We start from the raw sequence: 18,472 nt of genomic DNA on the forward strand, positions 1-18,472 counted from the left end.
ATGAGGGCTTGCCTGTTTTTCCCACACACATTCCCTCAAAACTCTAAGTCTGTCAAGGGATCCTAGAAAATTCGAATTAGTCATCTCTGAATCAAAAGCACCTTTGACATAACAGACACAATAACTGATGGATGGACCCATGAAAGTGTACAGTCTGCCGCTGTCACTGAGCAACTGCGTATCCCATTTTCCTTAATGAGCCCTAATTAACTCTAATTAGCATTTGTGGCAATTTACTGTTGCTAAGAATAATAAAACCACACTACCTTTGTGCAACATCTCACAGTTTACAGAGCACTTCCACGTATAGCATCAAATGTGAACCTCCCTAAGTTCTCGGAGACAGATTTATTTTATCACTTCCCTCCTCCTCTCTCTCTCATGAGGCCTAAGGAGGTTCAGAGGCTCATTATAGGTCTCACTCAAGTCAAAGGGCCCACAGGCAAATCTAGGTGTCCAGGTCCCCCATCAACGCTCTTTCCACCCTAAGCCTGAGGCTTGGTTTATAACAACCGGTACGGCTGTGCCAGGCACTTCACATGTCTCATCTGATCTTCTCAGCAACCTCATAGGACACAGATGCATGAACTCTTCGAGCAGAGGAGGGGACTCTGGGTGGCTCAGTCTATTAAGCATCTGCCTTCGGCTGTCAGGATCCTGGGGTCCTGGGATTGAGCCCCAGGTCCTGCTCCCTGCTCAGCTGGGGGTCTGCTTCTCTCTCTGTTCCTCCCTAACCCCTTCCCCACCCCTCACCCCCACTCAAGTTTATTTGGTTTCCTTCTCCAGTAAATATAGTATCTTAAAATAAAATAATAAATCTTAGGGGCACCTGGGTGGCTCAGACGGTTAAGCATCTGCCTTTGGCTCAGGTCATGATCCAAGAACCCTGGGATCGAGACCAGTATGGGGGGGGGGGTGGTCCCAGCTCAGCAGGGAGCCTACTTCTCCCTCTCCCTCTGCTGTTCCCCCTGCTTGTGCTCTCTTGCTCTGTAAAATAAATAAAATATTTTTTAAAATAATAATAATAAATCTTAAAAAAACAAAAGAGAGAGAGAGAGAGAAGGAAAAAACAAGTAGAGCTCCAGGGACAGTAGCAGATCCAGAACTCAAGCCCAGGCCTTAACTACTTCAAAATCTATGCTTCTCATACACTGATATGGCCAAACTGGCTCCAGACAGTTATTAGGGGTAAGTTCTCCACATTCAGCAAAAGAAGGTGGCTACTAACTAGTTGAATGTGGTGTCAGATGCCTGGGCCTGAATTCTGTCTGTGGCTTACTCACTGTACAAACTGTACAAATCCAGATGAGTCACGATACTGTTCTGTAACTCACTCCCTCTGTCTGTAATACTAGGGTAGTAAGATGGTCTACCTCACAGGGTTGTTATGAGGATTAAATTAGCTAATATATATATAAAGCACTTAAAACACTGCCTAGCATGTAATAAGGATGATGGAAATGTTTGCTAACAACAAAATATTACTCAAGTTCTTGAACATTATATATAGGGAATTTTTGTACTTGTTTCTTCAAATTAAAAAAAAAAAATGCCGGGGCGCCTGGGTGGCTCAGTAGGTTAAAGCCTCTGCCTTCAGCACAGGTCATGATCCCAAGAGTCCTGGGATGGAGCCCCGCATCGGGCTCTCTGCTCCGAGGGGAGCCTGCTTCCTCCTCTCTCTCTGCCTGCCTCTCTGCCTACTTGTGATCTCTCTGTCAAATAAATAAATAGAATCTTAAAAAAAAAAAATGCCATCTAGTTTGTCATCATGCAAGAACCTAAATAAGTTTGGCAACTGCATTTTTATTTCATTTAGTATTTTAGGGCAATGGGTCTAGAGATTTTCCCTATAAGTGTTAATGGATTCAAATCTAGAATCTATCCCAGCTAAATTAACTTGGAACCTAGGTAAATACAGAAGAGAATCCTGGTTCTCTACCAAAGAGGGTCTAATAAGGCCACGAAACGCCAACTGTAGTACAATTTTTGTCTTGTGGTCACATAACTAAGAATTGGTCACTAGACCATGAAAACTTGCTTACCAAAGGTGGTAGGTGTCCTAACTTGACTTTTCAGGTTTATCATCTATGACTCTATACCTCCCATACCCCCACTAAAACTACGTCATCTCTTCTGCGAGTTCATTTACCTACAGCACTAAAGCACCACAAGTACCATTAGAACACGCGTCCCATTTCGGCTATCTCATAGTTTGCATTATATTCTTGTCATCTCAATGCACAGCTACCCACAGAAACCCCTTCTCGGGTCAACTAAGAAAACCTCAACGCACCACTGGCAGAGTTGTTACTGATTTTGATAGGCATGTTAGTTTTCATTTTTCTATATTCAGAAGAGAAATCATGTGTGTTCCACGGTGACCTGATATTTCCCCAGAAATTTTCAGAAGAAGAAAAAAGGAATCTCTCCAGCATAAGTAAGCAGCTGAACGGTACCTAATGCAACATATATATATACACACGTATGTGTATATATACATACGTATGCATGTCAGCATTTTATACTCCAGCTAACCCCACTCCCACCCCAGCTGTTTCAGGATGACAAAGTATCCACAGGAAAAGAGAATCCTGATACATCCATATTCCAGAAGTATGTAAGCTACCATCCTGAAAGTAATGGTCACAGACTGCTATTGAGAAATTAAGGAGCAAAATAGAAATGTAGTAGAAGTCAGACAATGATCTTTCCTTTCTCCCTATTTTCCTGAACAAATTCAAAATAGTTTACTGAACCTATATTATTCTATATCATAGATTTTAATCTCTATCAGTTAAAAAAAAGGAAAGTGGCATTTTATATCAGTGAAGAAATAATTCAATTACCCAATAAAAAGTATTGACACAATCTGTTCTTTCCTACTATGTTTCTTAAACAACAGATTAAAAATTTCAGCACAGAAAATAAAACAATAATACCTCAAGAAAATACAGGGAATTTTTTTAAAACCTGGGACAGGGAGTCTTTTCTAAGCATGACAAAGAACCCTGAATATTTAAAGGAAAAGACGGACATAAATGTGTAACGGATAAAGAAAATATTAGTGACTTACAAAAGAAAGCGGGTTTCCCTAAATATACACCAAAAACAAGTCTACAAACCAGTAGGAAAAAGGCAAATATCAAAGAAAAAATGAGCAAGAGAGATAAACAGGCCATTCACAATAAGTTACCAATTAAGACGTGAAAAAAGTGTCCCACATAATTAAGAACTGCAAAGTTTTTTAAATCAAGATTTTTTTCTCCCAAGACGACATATCCCACCCCACTCCTCCCCCTCCCATCCATAAATAGGACTACCACCTCCCATTAACAGCCTGCCTCAACCCTCCAGGGAGAACGCATGTGTGGGGTGTGTGCGAGAGAACAAGGGTCCTTCAATTACAGCCGCTTGTTCTTCTTCTCGGAAGGAGAGATCCTTATTACATACACCTGAATGTCAGCTGTCTCCAGCCATACCACCTCTCCAAGAGACCATCAAGAGAAATTTCTCCTCCGTTTCAGCATCTGGAATACATACTCCGCTTGTCAGATGCAATGTATTTTTACCCTTTTGTACTTCTGCACTTTAAAAAGTTTCCTTCCTTGTATCAAAAATGAACAGTCATTTTGAAGAATTAATTGACTCAGTAGATTAACTTCCCTATAAGGAAAGCTAAAACTTCTGCTTAAGGTAAATGACTAAATTAAAATAGAGCCTACTATAGAAGGGAATCTCTCACACCACTAAAAATACTCACAAACTGCCTTTTTGCTAACAGGGGCAGAAATTTCTTTTTTTTTTCTTTCTCTCTCCTCCTCCCGCTACCTCTCTTTTAGGGAGAGAGAGGAGATTTTCAAAACAGTAGCAGATTCCATGATAAAGACTTCCAAAGCCAACAAACAACAAAAGCCCAAAGATTACTGAAGCCAGTTGGTTTTTATTTTTTTTTATATCACACAAAAGTAGAACGGTGCATGTGTGTGTAAATACGCTATGTGCATCTCGTTGTGAGAAGACATCCTTTTAAAAAATTGAAATAAAGAATATAATAAATACTGAATTTTTTAATGAACATATTTGAATGTGAATTTTTTTCAAAATCTATTCTTAAACTTTTCTCCCAAATATTTTTTAAAAGTCAGTGATTTCTTTTTACAACATTTCCATTCTAACAATTTCAGGTTCAAAGTACTAGATGAATCACCATTGGTTTTCTGATTTTCTAGTACTGCAACTCCTCTCAGCCAACCAACCATCTGTCAACTTTAAAGTTCTATCATTAAATCCCCCAAAGGGTAACATCACTGATGAAATCTAATTTCCCTCTATGCAATTAAGATATCCAACTGTTCCATCAGAAGCCCCTCCTTGTATCTGTCACAGTGATATGAAACCTCCCAAAAGCACTGATTAGAAGGAAATGAAACTCGAAACACCTTGAAGTCACAGAGAAACCACCAAATGTGTGATATATACTCCATTTTTTTAACTTCGTTTTGAATATGAAATATAAAGAGGATCCAAGACAAGTTTTTAAGTTCACAGTGTAATGAAAAAAAGAACAATGGACAGATAATCCAAATCATGAGTGCTATTCTTTATTCTGAGATTAACTTGATCAATGATCTTAGACCAGATACTTAACTTCTACGGGCTTCCTTTCCTCATCTATAAAGATACAGATGTTAGGACCTCTGTGGGATCCTAAATTCTATCATTTAATCAAATTAACAATACAAAAATTCATTGTCTTTAAGTGCTTTTTCTCCTGAGACTCTAGGCACAAGGAGACGGGCACACAGCTCATCAAGAATTAAAACGAACGAGTAAGTTTTGCACATTTCAGTACCTCAAATACAGAGTTACCATTATAGTAAACTTGGAAAACTGAATTATGAAAGGATCTTGCTTTAGGCATCAACTTGGGAAAAAACTCTAACTTTAAAAAGGATGTATTTCTTTAAACTTCTCTCTAGCAGGGCTGGCAGAGAGAGAGTGAATCAAACGTCCCCTATACTGTCATTAGTCTGAATCTATACCAAAAAGGTGATCTACTCTGGTTGTCAACCTCAGGCTATCTTGCATACATGAGGGCCAAGTCCATTCTTTTCTCCCTGAGAAAATGCAGGGGATTGGACTCTTTTAAACCCATAGATGGGTCTTACAGAACTTAAAACAACTACAACTTTAGTCTTTCTAATGGGAAGGAATGGTTCTCCAATGGAGCCCCAGAATATTAAGAGGGGAAAGCGATCTTAGACTTATTCCACTCCAAGCTCATCACTTTACTGACCAGGAAAGAAACGCCCAGGATAGGTTAAAATGAACGCCCAAAGTCGTGCCAAGTTTCCCAGCTTTCAGACTAATTTCCTTAAACTACACACTACTTCTTCTCACAGTGAGATAAAACCATGTAATTTTTCCCCAAAAGTTATTCTGAAAAAACAAAACAAACAAACATACAAAACACCAACCAAGGTTACTCCCACCTGACCCCAGGACACATCAGCCAAACTTAAAAAAACCGTAAGGTAGCACCCACCAGGACTAAGACACAGCCAGACAAGCTCTCAAAATACATGGATGGGAATAAAGACAGAATTTCTTAGGAATAAATTTCTCATAAATGACAAGGTAAAAAAAATAAACTGGTTCTATGCATAAAATTTCACTCTTTGAAGCATGTGTCAGGAGTGAACTGACTGTAAAATCCAGATAATTATTGAACAGGCAAGGGAAACAAGTAGAGATCATACTTTCACTGTATTTAAAACCATGCCTCATGGTAGAAAAGAAAGCCCAAATATTCTAACATATAGGCAGATATATGACAAGATTCATTCTCTAACTTATTTTCACCAGATGTAGGAGTCAGTAGAAATAGACAGCAACAAATACAAAACTCTTCCAGCTTGAAAAAAATGCAGAAAAAAAAAGCTAAAAAGAAAAACCAACCAATTCAAATCCTCTCAAACTCAAATTTCTAATTAGATTTTTTCACTCCTTATTAAAACGGTCTAAAACAAAATTATTTCAAATTTTGTTCAATTTTCAACTGAATGCTTTCACATAACTGGAAATGAGACTAATTTAATTTTACCAAGCTTCATTTGGGAAAGTAAATGCCAAAAATTCTGAATTTGTTTTGTCTTTTGCTAAAATATGACATTTACAAACTTATAAAGTGTGTTTAACCTACAAATAGACTTTTCCACTCCTTTTCTAATAGAACCTCTAGGTTCCAAACTCAGAAGCTCCTGGACTTACACGTGAATGACACACTTTATCATGATACACATTTTACAATGTATGAAAGCAACAGATGTAAAAATACAACAGGGAAACAATTACTTCAGCAAGAACTTGGCGTTCTGGGAAGGTTATGCTTTGTTTCATTAAACAGGCTAAAAGGTATCCCAGGCATCTATTACATACAAAGTACATAACAAAACCAATCCACCTCTAAATCCAAGTGTAGTGACACGGCAGTAATACAAGACCTGTCACCATGCTTGACTCAAAGCTACACTACGCAAGCTGGAAGAGCTGCTATTTCACAGTTAACCAAATATTCTAATGTCTTTTAATCAAAATATCATTGAGATCTACTCTTTTCTGATCCCTGAGTTTCAAATTTTTCAAAATCTCCCAAAGCCTAGAGTTGAAGTTTCACACAAATCACACAAACCAAAACACAACCAGTCACACAGACTTACTAGGTTATAAATACCTAATATGTCTAAAGAATCCACATGGCCAATTTTTTTTTGCCTTAATTATACTATCTTTAGAAAACCAAAGATAAGTATAAAAAAAAGGGCTTGCCCTAGAAGCACAGGGACATGAGGCCAGATTCAAAACCCCTCATTACCAGCGTTACACCAGATGCCTGGGATTAAAGAGGTGGAGTGGGTTTTAGGAAGTGGGAAATTTTTTTTTAAGGCTTCACTTTCCCAGACATTTTGATAACTTCTCTTTTTCAAAATGTCAGGCATCTTTTTAAAAGGAAACCCTTTTCTACTGAGTGGCTTCAGGATCTCCTGACTCCCACAGTACAATTAAACCCTTCTCCTGTCCAGATAGACTGAACTGTGTTCAACCGTGGCACATAACAAAATCATTAAATCTAAGATGCCTCATTTGACAGATGTCTCATTAAATTCATCTCCAAGCTGAGGTAAGAGATGCCTTTGAAAAGAAGGGGGAAAAACACCTGTTAACTCTAAGAAAACTTTGAGAAAGAACTGCTCTCTCCAAATCCACAGACAGCTCCAATCACATGCAACAGAAGACATTAACAGTATGTGGCACATCTAAAATCTCCTGCCCTGGGAGAAATGCCTGTGTGTGTGTGTGTGTGTGTGTGTGTGTGTGTGTGTGTGTGTTTAACACATCCCTGGGGACCCAAACAGGATGGAAGGCTGAAGAATCAGGGCATACACCACCAGCTGCTTAACAAAATTCCACAAATTCAACTCAACAAATGTTTAAACTAAAATGCCAAGTATTACACGAGGCTTGGATCATAAAGAGTGTCAGTGAATGTTATGTTACCAATAAATCAAATTCAGGGCTTTAAAAAGAAAGAGAATAAGAAACAACAAAAACACTTTACACTTTAACAAATAATAATGACCTTTGGATAATCAATCATTTAAGGTGGTGTTTTTAACAATCGTATAGCAACAAAAAGATACAACTTTGAACCAGAAACTTTACAACCTAATTTACACATTTCCTCTCCCTGCAATTATTTCACTGAGCACAAAAGACACACACTGTAGAAACAACTATGAAATTCAGGGAGAGGAGCTTACTCTCTAGCTTTCTATAATATATGAATTATAAAAGTAACTGTAACAAGAGCATAGTAACACCAATAAAACACTATCACGAAAGTACCAACAATTCTATTTTAAAATAAAAGATGTAAGGAAGACTTTTCTGATGTAACTCTTCAACACTTTACAAGTAAGGCTATGTTTTAAAGGAACTGAACTGCCACACCTCCACCCTGAAAAGTTATCCACTTTTCAGATGAAGTGTTAATTCACTATACCCAAGGAAGATTTACAGTTTAACAAATGAGGCATGGTTAAACAAAAGAAATAGTCATTAAGTAAACTTCATTTCCTAACAACTTGAATGCAAACCCGACTACTGCAACCAGAATATTTACAACACTTCAGTACTCTTTCTGTATTGCCTATTTGCCAGGCTTGTTACTTGAGGTTTTTAAAAGCAGCATGATACAAAAAAAAAAAAAAAAAAAAATTAGGGCCTTCAACATTTCACAAGGAATACCACTTTGGACTAGAGGATAATATCACCTCATTACCAACAAAAATAACGTATTTTCTGAATGCTTCTAACCAAGTGAAAAAAATCAAGTGTAAATGAAATTCAGCATCGATTCATGGAAAGTGATATGAATTGCAAAACAGAATATCCCAGCTCTCTATTCTCAGCTCTGCCAAGGACTGAAAAACCACAAGAGGCAAACCTCTCTGTGCATGTTTCTCCATCTGAAAAGAGGACTGACACCATCTCCTCCCTAATAATGTTTTTGAAAGGACAAATGAGACAATTGATGTGAAAGCCCTTTAAAATTTTCAAAGATAATAAATCCCAACATATTAATAGATGTTCTCAAACCACAGTTATGATGGAAAAGACAGGATGCACTTTGTATCAAAAACAACAAATTTGAAACGTAAATACAAAACAACAAAAATAAAGTTAAACCCTTTGTTCTTAAAATTGAAAGGACTGTTGAAGCACACACTGGTGTCACATGTTCATAGCACGTTACTCAATACTGCTGTAATTATAGTAATAAGAGCCTGCTGGTCAATATTGCAGCTTAATGCTGAACCACCCCTTCTCGATTTCCATGTAGGAAACCACAAAGGTTCGATCATTCCCAACAGAGAAAAAGAGAAGAAATATGAGAGGGGTTAGGAGATCATTCTCCTGAGCAATCCCAAGAACTCAAATAAAAATATCTTGTCCAAGATTCACTAGGCACAGTGGGTGTGCTCTCCATTCTCTCAACATCCTTTCCCACTATTGCAATTTGAACTGAATTAGCTAGACCACGAAATCTAAAAGGTGGTGCAAGTCAAAAAATATGTAGTTTAAGACTGCCCTTGGTCAATGACTCAGACTCCTCAGGGAGTCCAAAACACAAAGCTCATTAATCTTTTGAAGTCCATTACTTACATCGAGCAACATAAATTTTTAAATTTTTAACCTAAAATTACTCTCTTCCAATTAGAATTTAAGATGGTTCATTTTAAAAAGAAATTAAATGTTAATGTACTTAAAATACTTAAAACCAGTCATTTTATATAAAGCCACTTAAATTTTGTCATATTTTAAATCAGCTAAAAGAATACTCGAAAGATACAACAATTTTCAAACTAAGTTTTCATTAACAACTCTGTAATTAGATAGCACCTTTCATCCAACACCTTATAGTTCACTAAAGACTTTCATTTTACTTTACCCAAATAAGTATTTAAATATTCAAAGGCTGCAAATGCCTTTCAAAGACTTTTAATAATAACTTGAGTCAAGTTATAAATACTGAAATTCCACTGAAAGGTGACCTTCAAAAGAATGAAAGTTCTCTGCTGGACAAGAACTTCTCAAAAAAAAAAAAAAAAAGGAGTTGACTAGATAACTAGACAGCAGATAATGAGCTCAATTTAAATACAGTAAAGTATTCAAATGGCTTCAAAGGCAACTTCCTAATCTATCCTTAACTCCAACTACACATATAAACAAAAAGATGTGCAGCAAGAAATTTAAGACTAAGTTATACGTAAAATCATAAAAACAAATGTGGCAAGGGCGTCCTCTAAAACAAACCTTAATTGTCTTTTTCCCAAGGAAAAGAATTACTAACCAAAATGTAACACTCCCGTTGGGTGTCCTACATTCCCCTGCAAGGGAATTTCTAGGAATCTCCTCCAGCCAGGTACAAACCTTCACTTTGTGAAATCCTGACAGTGTTCCTGTAACATGTAAGACCACCTCAGGAAAAGGCCCTTTTGTTCATCAATAACTAAACTCTCTTGCAAAAGCTCAAGTGGATTCACTATATGCTGAATTTTGTTCTATGGCAAATGAATATCAACAGACATTTTGTATATTACCTTGGGTTTAAAATGGGCTCAACTATATATAGAAACAAAAATAAACAACTAGCCATCTCTGTAACAATCAAGCATCTTCCTTCTAGGACACCTGTACAATGGCTTCACATTCAAGAATAGGTTGGAGACTGTGTGTGACATCCCCATTTTATTAGTTATTTTTACAAGTGTATACACAAAGGCGTGTATGTATTTACACTGTGCATACAGAGATGAAGCAAGTAAGTCCAGAAAAAAGTAACTACGGCTTTTACAAAAGCAAAACTTAGTAAAATGATCACAGCAGAAATTTAAGATTCAACCAGAAAGAAAATCTGTCACTTTTTATTGATAAGCTTTAAACACACACACACACACACACACACACACACACACACACACATCCACTGTACATCACTTACTTAGAATATTTAGATACACTTGAAGAGGCAATCAAGGGAATCAAAGATTTAAATTCCATGACTAGGACACCCAAAACCTTTCCCATGGACATTTATTGTAATCAACGTGTGGAAAACAAGAAAAGCAGAGCTCTTTCTATATAATGTGTTCAATACTGTTTACTTGACATATCCTTTGCTTTATATATACTTCAATTTCACTGGTTTGGTTATAAGAGCATTTAGCATTCTCACATTAACATTCTCATTCCAAGTGTGATTACCATTTAATGCTTTTGCAAAATAACAATATTATACAAAATTCATGAGCTCCAGGAGGAAAGAATATAGTTTTTGCTCCTACAACTTAAAAACAAAAACAAAAAACACCGATTATCTAGGTCATAAACTTTTAAAGCATGTCATACCATTGAGATATTATCTTTAGATACTGTAAATGCTATTGTATGATGATATGGTTTTCTTTATAAGGCAAAAATCCATCAGAAATCCACTTAACAGAAAAACTTCAATGAAGCTTAACATCTCACTAGGAATGCTACTGGTCTTGCATATTTCAATGTGGGAGTAAAGATTTCTTCATTCAAACTGACTAAGCTGCCACTAAGACACAAGTTGACCCAAAAACATTAAATTAGATAGAATGGCAACAGATTAATAAAGTTACAAGTATGACTATTTTTCCACCAGCACCTACAAACTAGAATAGTAATGCTGAGGAAAATTTAACTCTCCTGATTTAATTTGGTTATGCTAACTTTATTTAAATAAAATTTCTTATCACTAAGAACATAATTGTTTAAACCAGAGAAGGAAAAAGATGCAAACAAACAGAAAGCTCCAATATGACAACCAGGATCCACAGCTCCCTAATTTAGCACCCACTAAGTCTCTAATAAAGAGAAAAACATTAGTCACTCTGAGTCAAGAATTACATCTAATACACCAATCATATCTCAAAAAGCCGGGGGAAAAACACAGAATTAAAGTTTTCATCTAGAACCGAAAAAAAGAATTAGGAGGATTTTAGATTCCATCTCAAGAGACGGTGACCCCTTCAAGTCTTACTGTGTCTCTACTGCAGGTCACACTGCAATGGTCAGACCGGATTATAGAGGCTAGAAGTAAGAAATGAAAAAAAGAAATAGGCAGCATCACTTTTGTTGCAAGAATCAAACTTGCAGGTGAAACTGAAATAAAGCAAAAAAGCTCTGGGGGAAAAAATCCCTAAGAAGGGTCCCATCTGTTAGGGAGGACTCAGTGGGCAGATGAGCATGACAGAGAACTGAACGAGCGCCCCAGGTGACAAGAAAGAAGCTCCTGGGGACCAGACAGGAATGGCCAACTGTGGACGAGTAAACAAAGAGTGACCTGGAGCTTGTCTGTCGGTCATTTCCCTCGGCCGGTATGATGTGTACGAGATCCTTTACCTGAAATCCCGGACTGCCTCAAACCCAACAAGCCCTCGAGGGAGGCCTGAAGGAGTCCCCTCGTTGTTAAAAGTACCATTGCCTCTCTCAGAAGTATCTGCGACCTGTATTTCCTGGTGGCTGTGCCACCTCTTCCAACAGCGCTTCCCCACCTCTAGGTCCCCAAGATTGACAGCAACTCGCCGATTTTACAACGGCTCCCCTTAGGATGGCACAGAGGGCAGGCGAAAGCTGTTAAGAACAAAGACTCCCGAGGACGTGCATGCACCCTTGGTCCGGACAGACGGCCGACTGCACCCATTCCTCCGGACCTGCAAGTGTTTACACTCCACGCGTCACCGTACAGGTGAATTCCTTACCTGCATAGAAGCGGATGAGGCAGCCAATCTCCGAGTCCATGCCTTCCTCCTGCACCCTCCACAACTCCCCAAATCCCAGTTGGAAGAGGTAGTCATTTTGGATCTGCAATGGCTTCTCGTCCGCCTCCAGGCGCCGGGTGGTCTCTCCGTGGAGCTGCACATACAGGGTGGGCGGCGGAGGCGCTTTCTCCGGGGCCGCCCCGTTCCCACCCGGGGTCGGCTGAGGGCGGCCAAGGGCCGCGGCTGCAGCCGCCTTTTCCTCCCGAGGCCGGTCGCGGGCGGCCCCTCCCGGGCCGCCGACGCCCCTCGGGTCTTTCGGCTGCAGCGGAGGCGGGGAGGCCGTCGGGGAAGGCGGCCGGGTGCCCGCTCCGGGCCGGGCCGGCGCGGAGCGGCCGGGCAGGCGGGGCGGGCCCGGAACCCCCGGCAGGCCCGGGGCCGGGTCAGCCTCGAGCTCCTCGGACGACGAAGAGGAGCCGCTGCCGCTGCTGTAGGGGTCCAGCCGGTCGGACACGCTCTCGGCGCTGGGGCTCAGGCTGAAGCTCTCGGTGTCGGAGGCCGGGCCGGCGGCTGCGCCGTCCAGGCGCCGCGGGGCGCCCGGCTCACCCGGGCTGGAGTCCGACGGCGCGGGGCTGGCGCGGGAGGCGCGGCGCGCCCACCCGTCCCGGCCGCCCGGCAGCTGCAGGTCCGCGGGAGGCGCGCGCGGCGGGCCCCCGACGGCAGCCAGCCCGCTCCTCCCGGGCGGCGGCCCCAAGTCCCGGGGTTCCGCAGGCGCGAGCCGGGGGCCGACGTCGGGGGGTAGCTCCGTGCCGGCCGCGGGGCCCGGGCCCTTGCCCAGCACCTTGACCACGCCGCCGCCTTTGTGGCCCACCTGCAGGAGGCGGGCGGCCACCTCGCCGGCCGTGGTGTCCAGCGTGCAGAGCACCGGGCGCAGGTAGGTCGAGGCCAGGTGGCGGTCGAAGACGTGCACGCAGCCCCGCTGGAGCTGGTGCCTCACCCAGTCCCGGTCCGACGGCTGCAGCTGCAGCATCTGCCGGTGCTTCAGGAGCAGCGTCTTCCTGTCCAGGCTCCGGGTGCACAGCGACGCCGAGGCCGAACAGGAGGTAGAGAGGCCGGCGGCGCCGGGGCAGTGCGAGGCGGCAGCGGCCGAGGACGACGACGACGACGACGAGCAGGACGAGGACGAGGAGGCGGCGGCGGCCGCGGACAGATTCCTTTTCAGCCGCCCTCTCCTCAGCAGGAGGGAGTTGGCGCCGCTGCCGGCCCCGGGAACCGGGGCAGCCCCGCCGGCGGTGGGCTGGGGCGCCCCGCGCCGCCGCCGGCGACCCGTGCCTCCCGCCCGGCCCGGCAGCGGCCCCGGCTGCGTCTCGCCGGCGGCCTCGTCCCGCGCCCCGCCGGTCGGGGCCGCCGGGGTCAGCGCGGGCTCCGGGCTCCGGCCGCCCCCGGCCGCTGCCGCCAGAGCCGCCGCTGCCGCCAGAGCCGCCGCCGCCGGAGCCGGAGCTCGGTCCTCCCTGCTGGTCTCTGGGAGTCGCTGCGCCGTAGCCGCGGCGGCGGGCTCCATTGCAGTGGGGCTTCGCGCTTCCCCCCCAGCTCCGGAGGCAGCGGGAGGAGAGGGAGGCGGGGAGGCGAAGGTGGGAGACGGTGGCGGCGGCAGCGCGGGGAGAAGGGAGAAGCCAATGGCGTTCGGCGCGGCCGTTCCAGGGGATTATGTGGCAATTCGGAGCATTCCGTCGGTGTCTCGGTGTTCCATCCCGCGCGCCCGCCCGCCCGGCCGGCCGCCACCGCCCCCCCCCCACACACGCCCTCCCCGCCCGGGTCTCGGGCTCGGGAGCGCAGGCCCCGCCCGCCGCGGCGAATCAGCCGCGTAGCCGGGCTCATTGAATATTAATCACGCGCCTGGAGCGGGAAGGCGGGAGGCGGGCAGGGCGGGAGCTCCACGAGGGCCTCATGAATATGCATTATAGCATGACGACATTCCCGGGAGGAGTGGAGAGAGCCGGAGGACGGTGGGGAGGCGGGGCTTCAGGGTAAACAAACGTGACGCGTGCGTACGAGGGCGGGGCGGGGCGGGGGGCGGAGGGGGGAAGACAGGTCCCGGGAGGTTCCGCGCTGGCCTTGGGAGAGGGGCCGGCTGAGAAGAGAGGGGTGCGCGGTGCATCTTGGGAGTTGTAGTTCTATTTCGGGAACAAACGTGCCCGAGGAAAACATGGCGAACCACAAGCCCCAGAGTTCCTTACCTTATGCCCCTCCTTGCAGCCAGCCGCTAGCTACGGGTAGTGGGTATTGTGCCCTCTGCTGTTAAACTCTGTACCTGGGCATGTTCTTGTTCATTAACTTGTGCCCAACCCGCCCATTCCCGCTCCCCACAAGGCTTTCGTTTTCCTTAATGGTTTAAAGTGAGGGCTTTGAGGAACTCTACGCGGTGTGAAGGTCCCCGTTCCGTGGTTCTCACCTCCACCCACTGAATGAGATGCAAAAACACACCCAGAGCGCCACAGGGTAACTGGCTGTGAAAGTGGCCAACCTCACTTTCCCCCATTTTTCCAGGCCAGGGAAGACAGCGACTGGAAATTTTAACTTGGGACAGTTGTTGAAAGCGCTTTTTTTTAAAAAAAATCGTACAACCCCGAGCCAATCCTCTCCTGCAACTATATATGAGAAGGAAAAAGGCAAAGGATTGGGGGTCTCGTTTTTTCCCATTGACCTTAAAGTTTGAAGTAACTTAATGGCACCGGAAGCGGCGGAAAGTACAAGAAATGATGGACTGGAGGCGTGGTGGGATATGAGATTGGCTCGTCTTGTGTATACTCTCTTATGTCTTACCTTGTTTTTTTCTTTCAACACTAAGGAAAAAAAATGGTTTTTGCTGCTACAGTGTTTAGCCGTGGTCTGAAAAGTTGTACTTTCTTATCACTTAAAACAATACTGTAGACTACACTAGAATAGCTTGCTATTCAAAAGAATTTAGCAAATGTTTTTAATTGAATTACCATTCCCCCAGATCGTTTTATAAATCTGGATTTTCACATGTGAGATTCTGTCAACTCCTACTATCCAGGGCCTCCCTTAACTTCAGTAAAGTGACTAAATCTGGATTGGGGGTGTGGGGTGCCAAGGAGAGAGAAAGAGAGATGAGGTGTTCCTGGATGGTTCAATCAGTGGAACATGGGACTCTTGATCCCGGGTTCATGAGTTCGAGTCCCACTTGAGAGTAAGAGATTCCTTAAAAATAAAAAATCTTTAAAAAAAGGAAAAAAGAAAGATCAGCTAGAACTTGTCGCTGAAATAAATTGATAAGAGCAAGAAAAATCACACTTATCTTTATCCACACAATTCCGCTGAAGAGGAATGAAGGATGCCGACAGGATAAAAATAAATATTTCTCTTAATTCTTGAAATTCCTGAAAATGATTTTCCACATCTTTCTTTTGAAATCTTACCCCTTGGCCTCATGAAACTAATTTTTATTGCATTTCAATTCAATCAACAGCACAGAGTTCCATTTTTAAAATTAGGGAGAATGCAAATTCTCCCAAGAGATAAGACAGTCACGTCAATTAATTTAACAAATAATCGTAAACATATTATACAGCAGTCACTGCGGTAAGCAATTGAATAAATCAGACACTGTCCTTGCCTTCATAGAGCTTATAGGTTATAAAGACATTCAGCAAGTGAGAGGGATGTAGAAGGGGGGAAATACAAGGTGCCATGAGAAGAAACAAAAATAAAACAAAGGGAACTGACCTTCTCCAGGAAGTCAAACAGTAGAGACTAGCTTTGGATGAAATTTTCTGTAACTAGTAAAACTGGGTAGTTGCTGAAGGATCTGTCTCTGAAAGAAAGTAAAGAGGCAGAAAAGAGGTAATGATATTAAAGATAAATTTCAACTACACTAATCTGTATGTTGCCTTGAATAGCTCCTAACACAAACTCTTCATTCTAGAAAGGGAAAGAATGGTATTTAATTGAGCCTTTCTTAGACTAGATTAAAAAACAAAGAGCATGTTAAATTTCAATCCTAAAATATGGACTGTTTAACCTCTTTATATTCATTAGTACCTTAGCTGATTTCCTACAAATGTGTTTAATTTTTGCTATTTAAGAAATATGGTTTATAGCTTATAGCTAGCTCCCTTCTAGAGGTATATATTTTTTTAAGATTTTATTTATTTATTTGACAGACAGAGATCACAAGTAGGCAGAAAGGCAGGCGGGGGCGGCGGGGGCAGCGGGGGGTGGCGAAGCAGGCTCCCTGCTGAGCAGAGAGCCCAATGATCCCAGGACCCTGGGATCATGACCTGAGCCAAAGGCAGAGAGGCTTTAACCCACTGAGCCACCCAGGCACCCCTAGAGGTATATTTCTTTAGTTAATGTAACAAACTCAAGGAAAGTTTGTTCTAATCATAAATACCATTGGCCTAATGTCCATTTGCATCCTAAGAAATTGTAGTGCTATACTTAATCTAGTTCTGGTTCCCATCATTCAGTTTTATACAATCACCCTATCTCTGCCTTTTTATCCTCTAGGAATTTTATTTACTCTTTGAAGGTATTTATAACCAAAACACCTCCTCCAAGGGGAAAAAAATGTAAAGAAATAACATACTCAGAAAATTTAGTATCCAAAATACTGGAGGTGGGAGGGGCTGGGAGTTCTTTTACACACCTGCCCGACTTGGTATGAGGAATCACTGAATTGGGAGGAGGGGGCCATAATAAGTACTGTTAATGTTAAAGTATCTCAGCATAAAGAAAAAAGGAAATACATTCCAGCCTAAAAAACAAAACCAAACAAAAAATCCTGTGTTGGGCACAGGGTGGGGAGAAAAAATGTAGAATATAATTTCTACATAGATGAACTATTTCAGGCACAGTGTCCACAGTCTGGAAGATGCCATATTCCCTTGCACCCAGAATCACAACAATCAGAGTTGAGGGAAGAGCAGAACAAGGGTGCCCAGTATGATCCATCCTCCGTTCCACCTCCAAAACTTCAATAAAGTTACTAAACATGGGGGTGAAGGAGAGGGAGAAAGAAAAGATGAATTTGTAAAGAATACAGTCCCTTTACCACTAGATCAACTGGAACCTCACAGCTTAAATAAAAGACGTGGATAAGGGCGAGGAAACCTGTGCTTAGAACTTGCTAGTATCTGGAACATCACCCAGACGATCTGAGCCAACCCATACTATATCATTTCTCTGAATAAGAAAAGGATTTCAGTAAAGGGCAAATGTTTTCCAGAACCCATGAAAGAGCAGCTTCTACTGAAAGTAGAGTGGGGAATAGGCCAGTATCCTGAAACCATGTAACTCATAAATGCCCCCTACCTTTTAAAGTGTTCCAAATGTACAATCTGACTAGCCACACTCTCCAAAGAATCACATCTTAAAATGCTAAAAGATAATCCTGAAAAGAAACAACAGATGTAAAAGTTGCAAACCCTGATGCCAACTTGTTAAAATATTTTCACAGCTATGTAAAGAAAAAGAGAACATAATTTTCAATTTACTGCTACAGTTTATTTTATGCTGTGTGATTTATAACTGACTTGCTGTGTTTTGCATCTAGGTTAATCCTGTTTGCGTCCTTAGATCCAAGATAAAAGAAACCATCTTTGGAATTTTTTTCTAATATAAGCAGTTGGCATTTTAATGGAAGCATGAATTGATAGCTGGGATGGTTTTAGTCCGAATTGTTAAGGGCTCAGCTGTGTCCAGAAATAAACTAGAAAGATGCAATATACAATGTAATACATTTAGTTAGTACATTATGAACATGGGATCTAATTATAGTTTCATGTTCTTATATCCCTTGAGCTACTAGTGGTTTATCATGCCTAAATTGCTCACTATTTACTCATTCTTTTTTACTATGAGGGACCCATTTAGCAAATTACTGCTCTAGTGCACTAAATGGGCCCCAGGTGGCTAAACTGAATTTGTATGTTCCCTTCTCACCAGCAGGAAGATACCTTCTGTTCTCTCGAAACCTTTACCCCTCCCTCACAATACTTACCATTTGAACTCTAGCAAGAGCTCAGATTGCCATTCATTTCAGGTAGTCCACTTTATAAATACACTTGAGAGCTTTTCAGATTTTAGTGCACCTTTTTAAA

At 42.4% G+C, this 18,472-nt stretch overlaps 1 protein-coding gene across 1 annotated transcript in view; it reads right to left on the bottom strand.

Moving 5' to 3' along the window:
* The window catches only part of PHLPP1 (PH domain and leucine rich repeat protein phosphatase 1), a 209,011-nt gene extending 194,929 nt beyond the window's left edge, over positions 1-14,082 (bottom strand). The window contains exon 1 of the mRNA XM_080821150.1: positions 12,354-14,082. Within this exon, the coding sequence (XP_080677276.1) occupies positions 12,354-13,911 (1,558 nt within the window). The 5' untranslated portion in view covers positions 13,912-14,082. The remainder of the gene's footprint in view (positions 1-12,353) is intronic.
* Positions 14,083-18,472: the final 4,390 nt, after the last annotated feature.

This window comes from Martes martes (assembly GCF_963455335.1).
Source record: "Martes martes genome assembly, chromosome: 13".
In the NCBI taxonomy this organism is placed as follows: Eukaryota; Metazoa; Chordata; class Mammalia; order Carnivora; family Mustelidae; genus Martes; species Martes martes.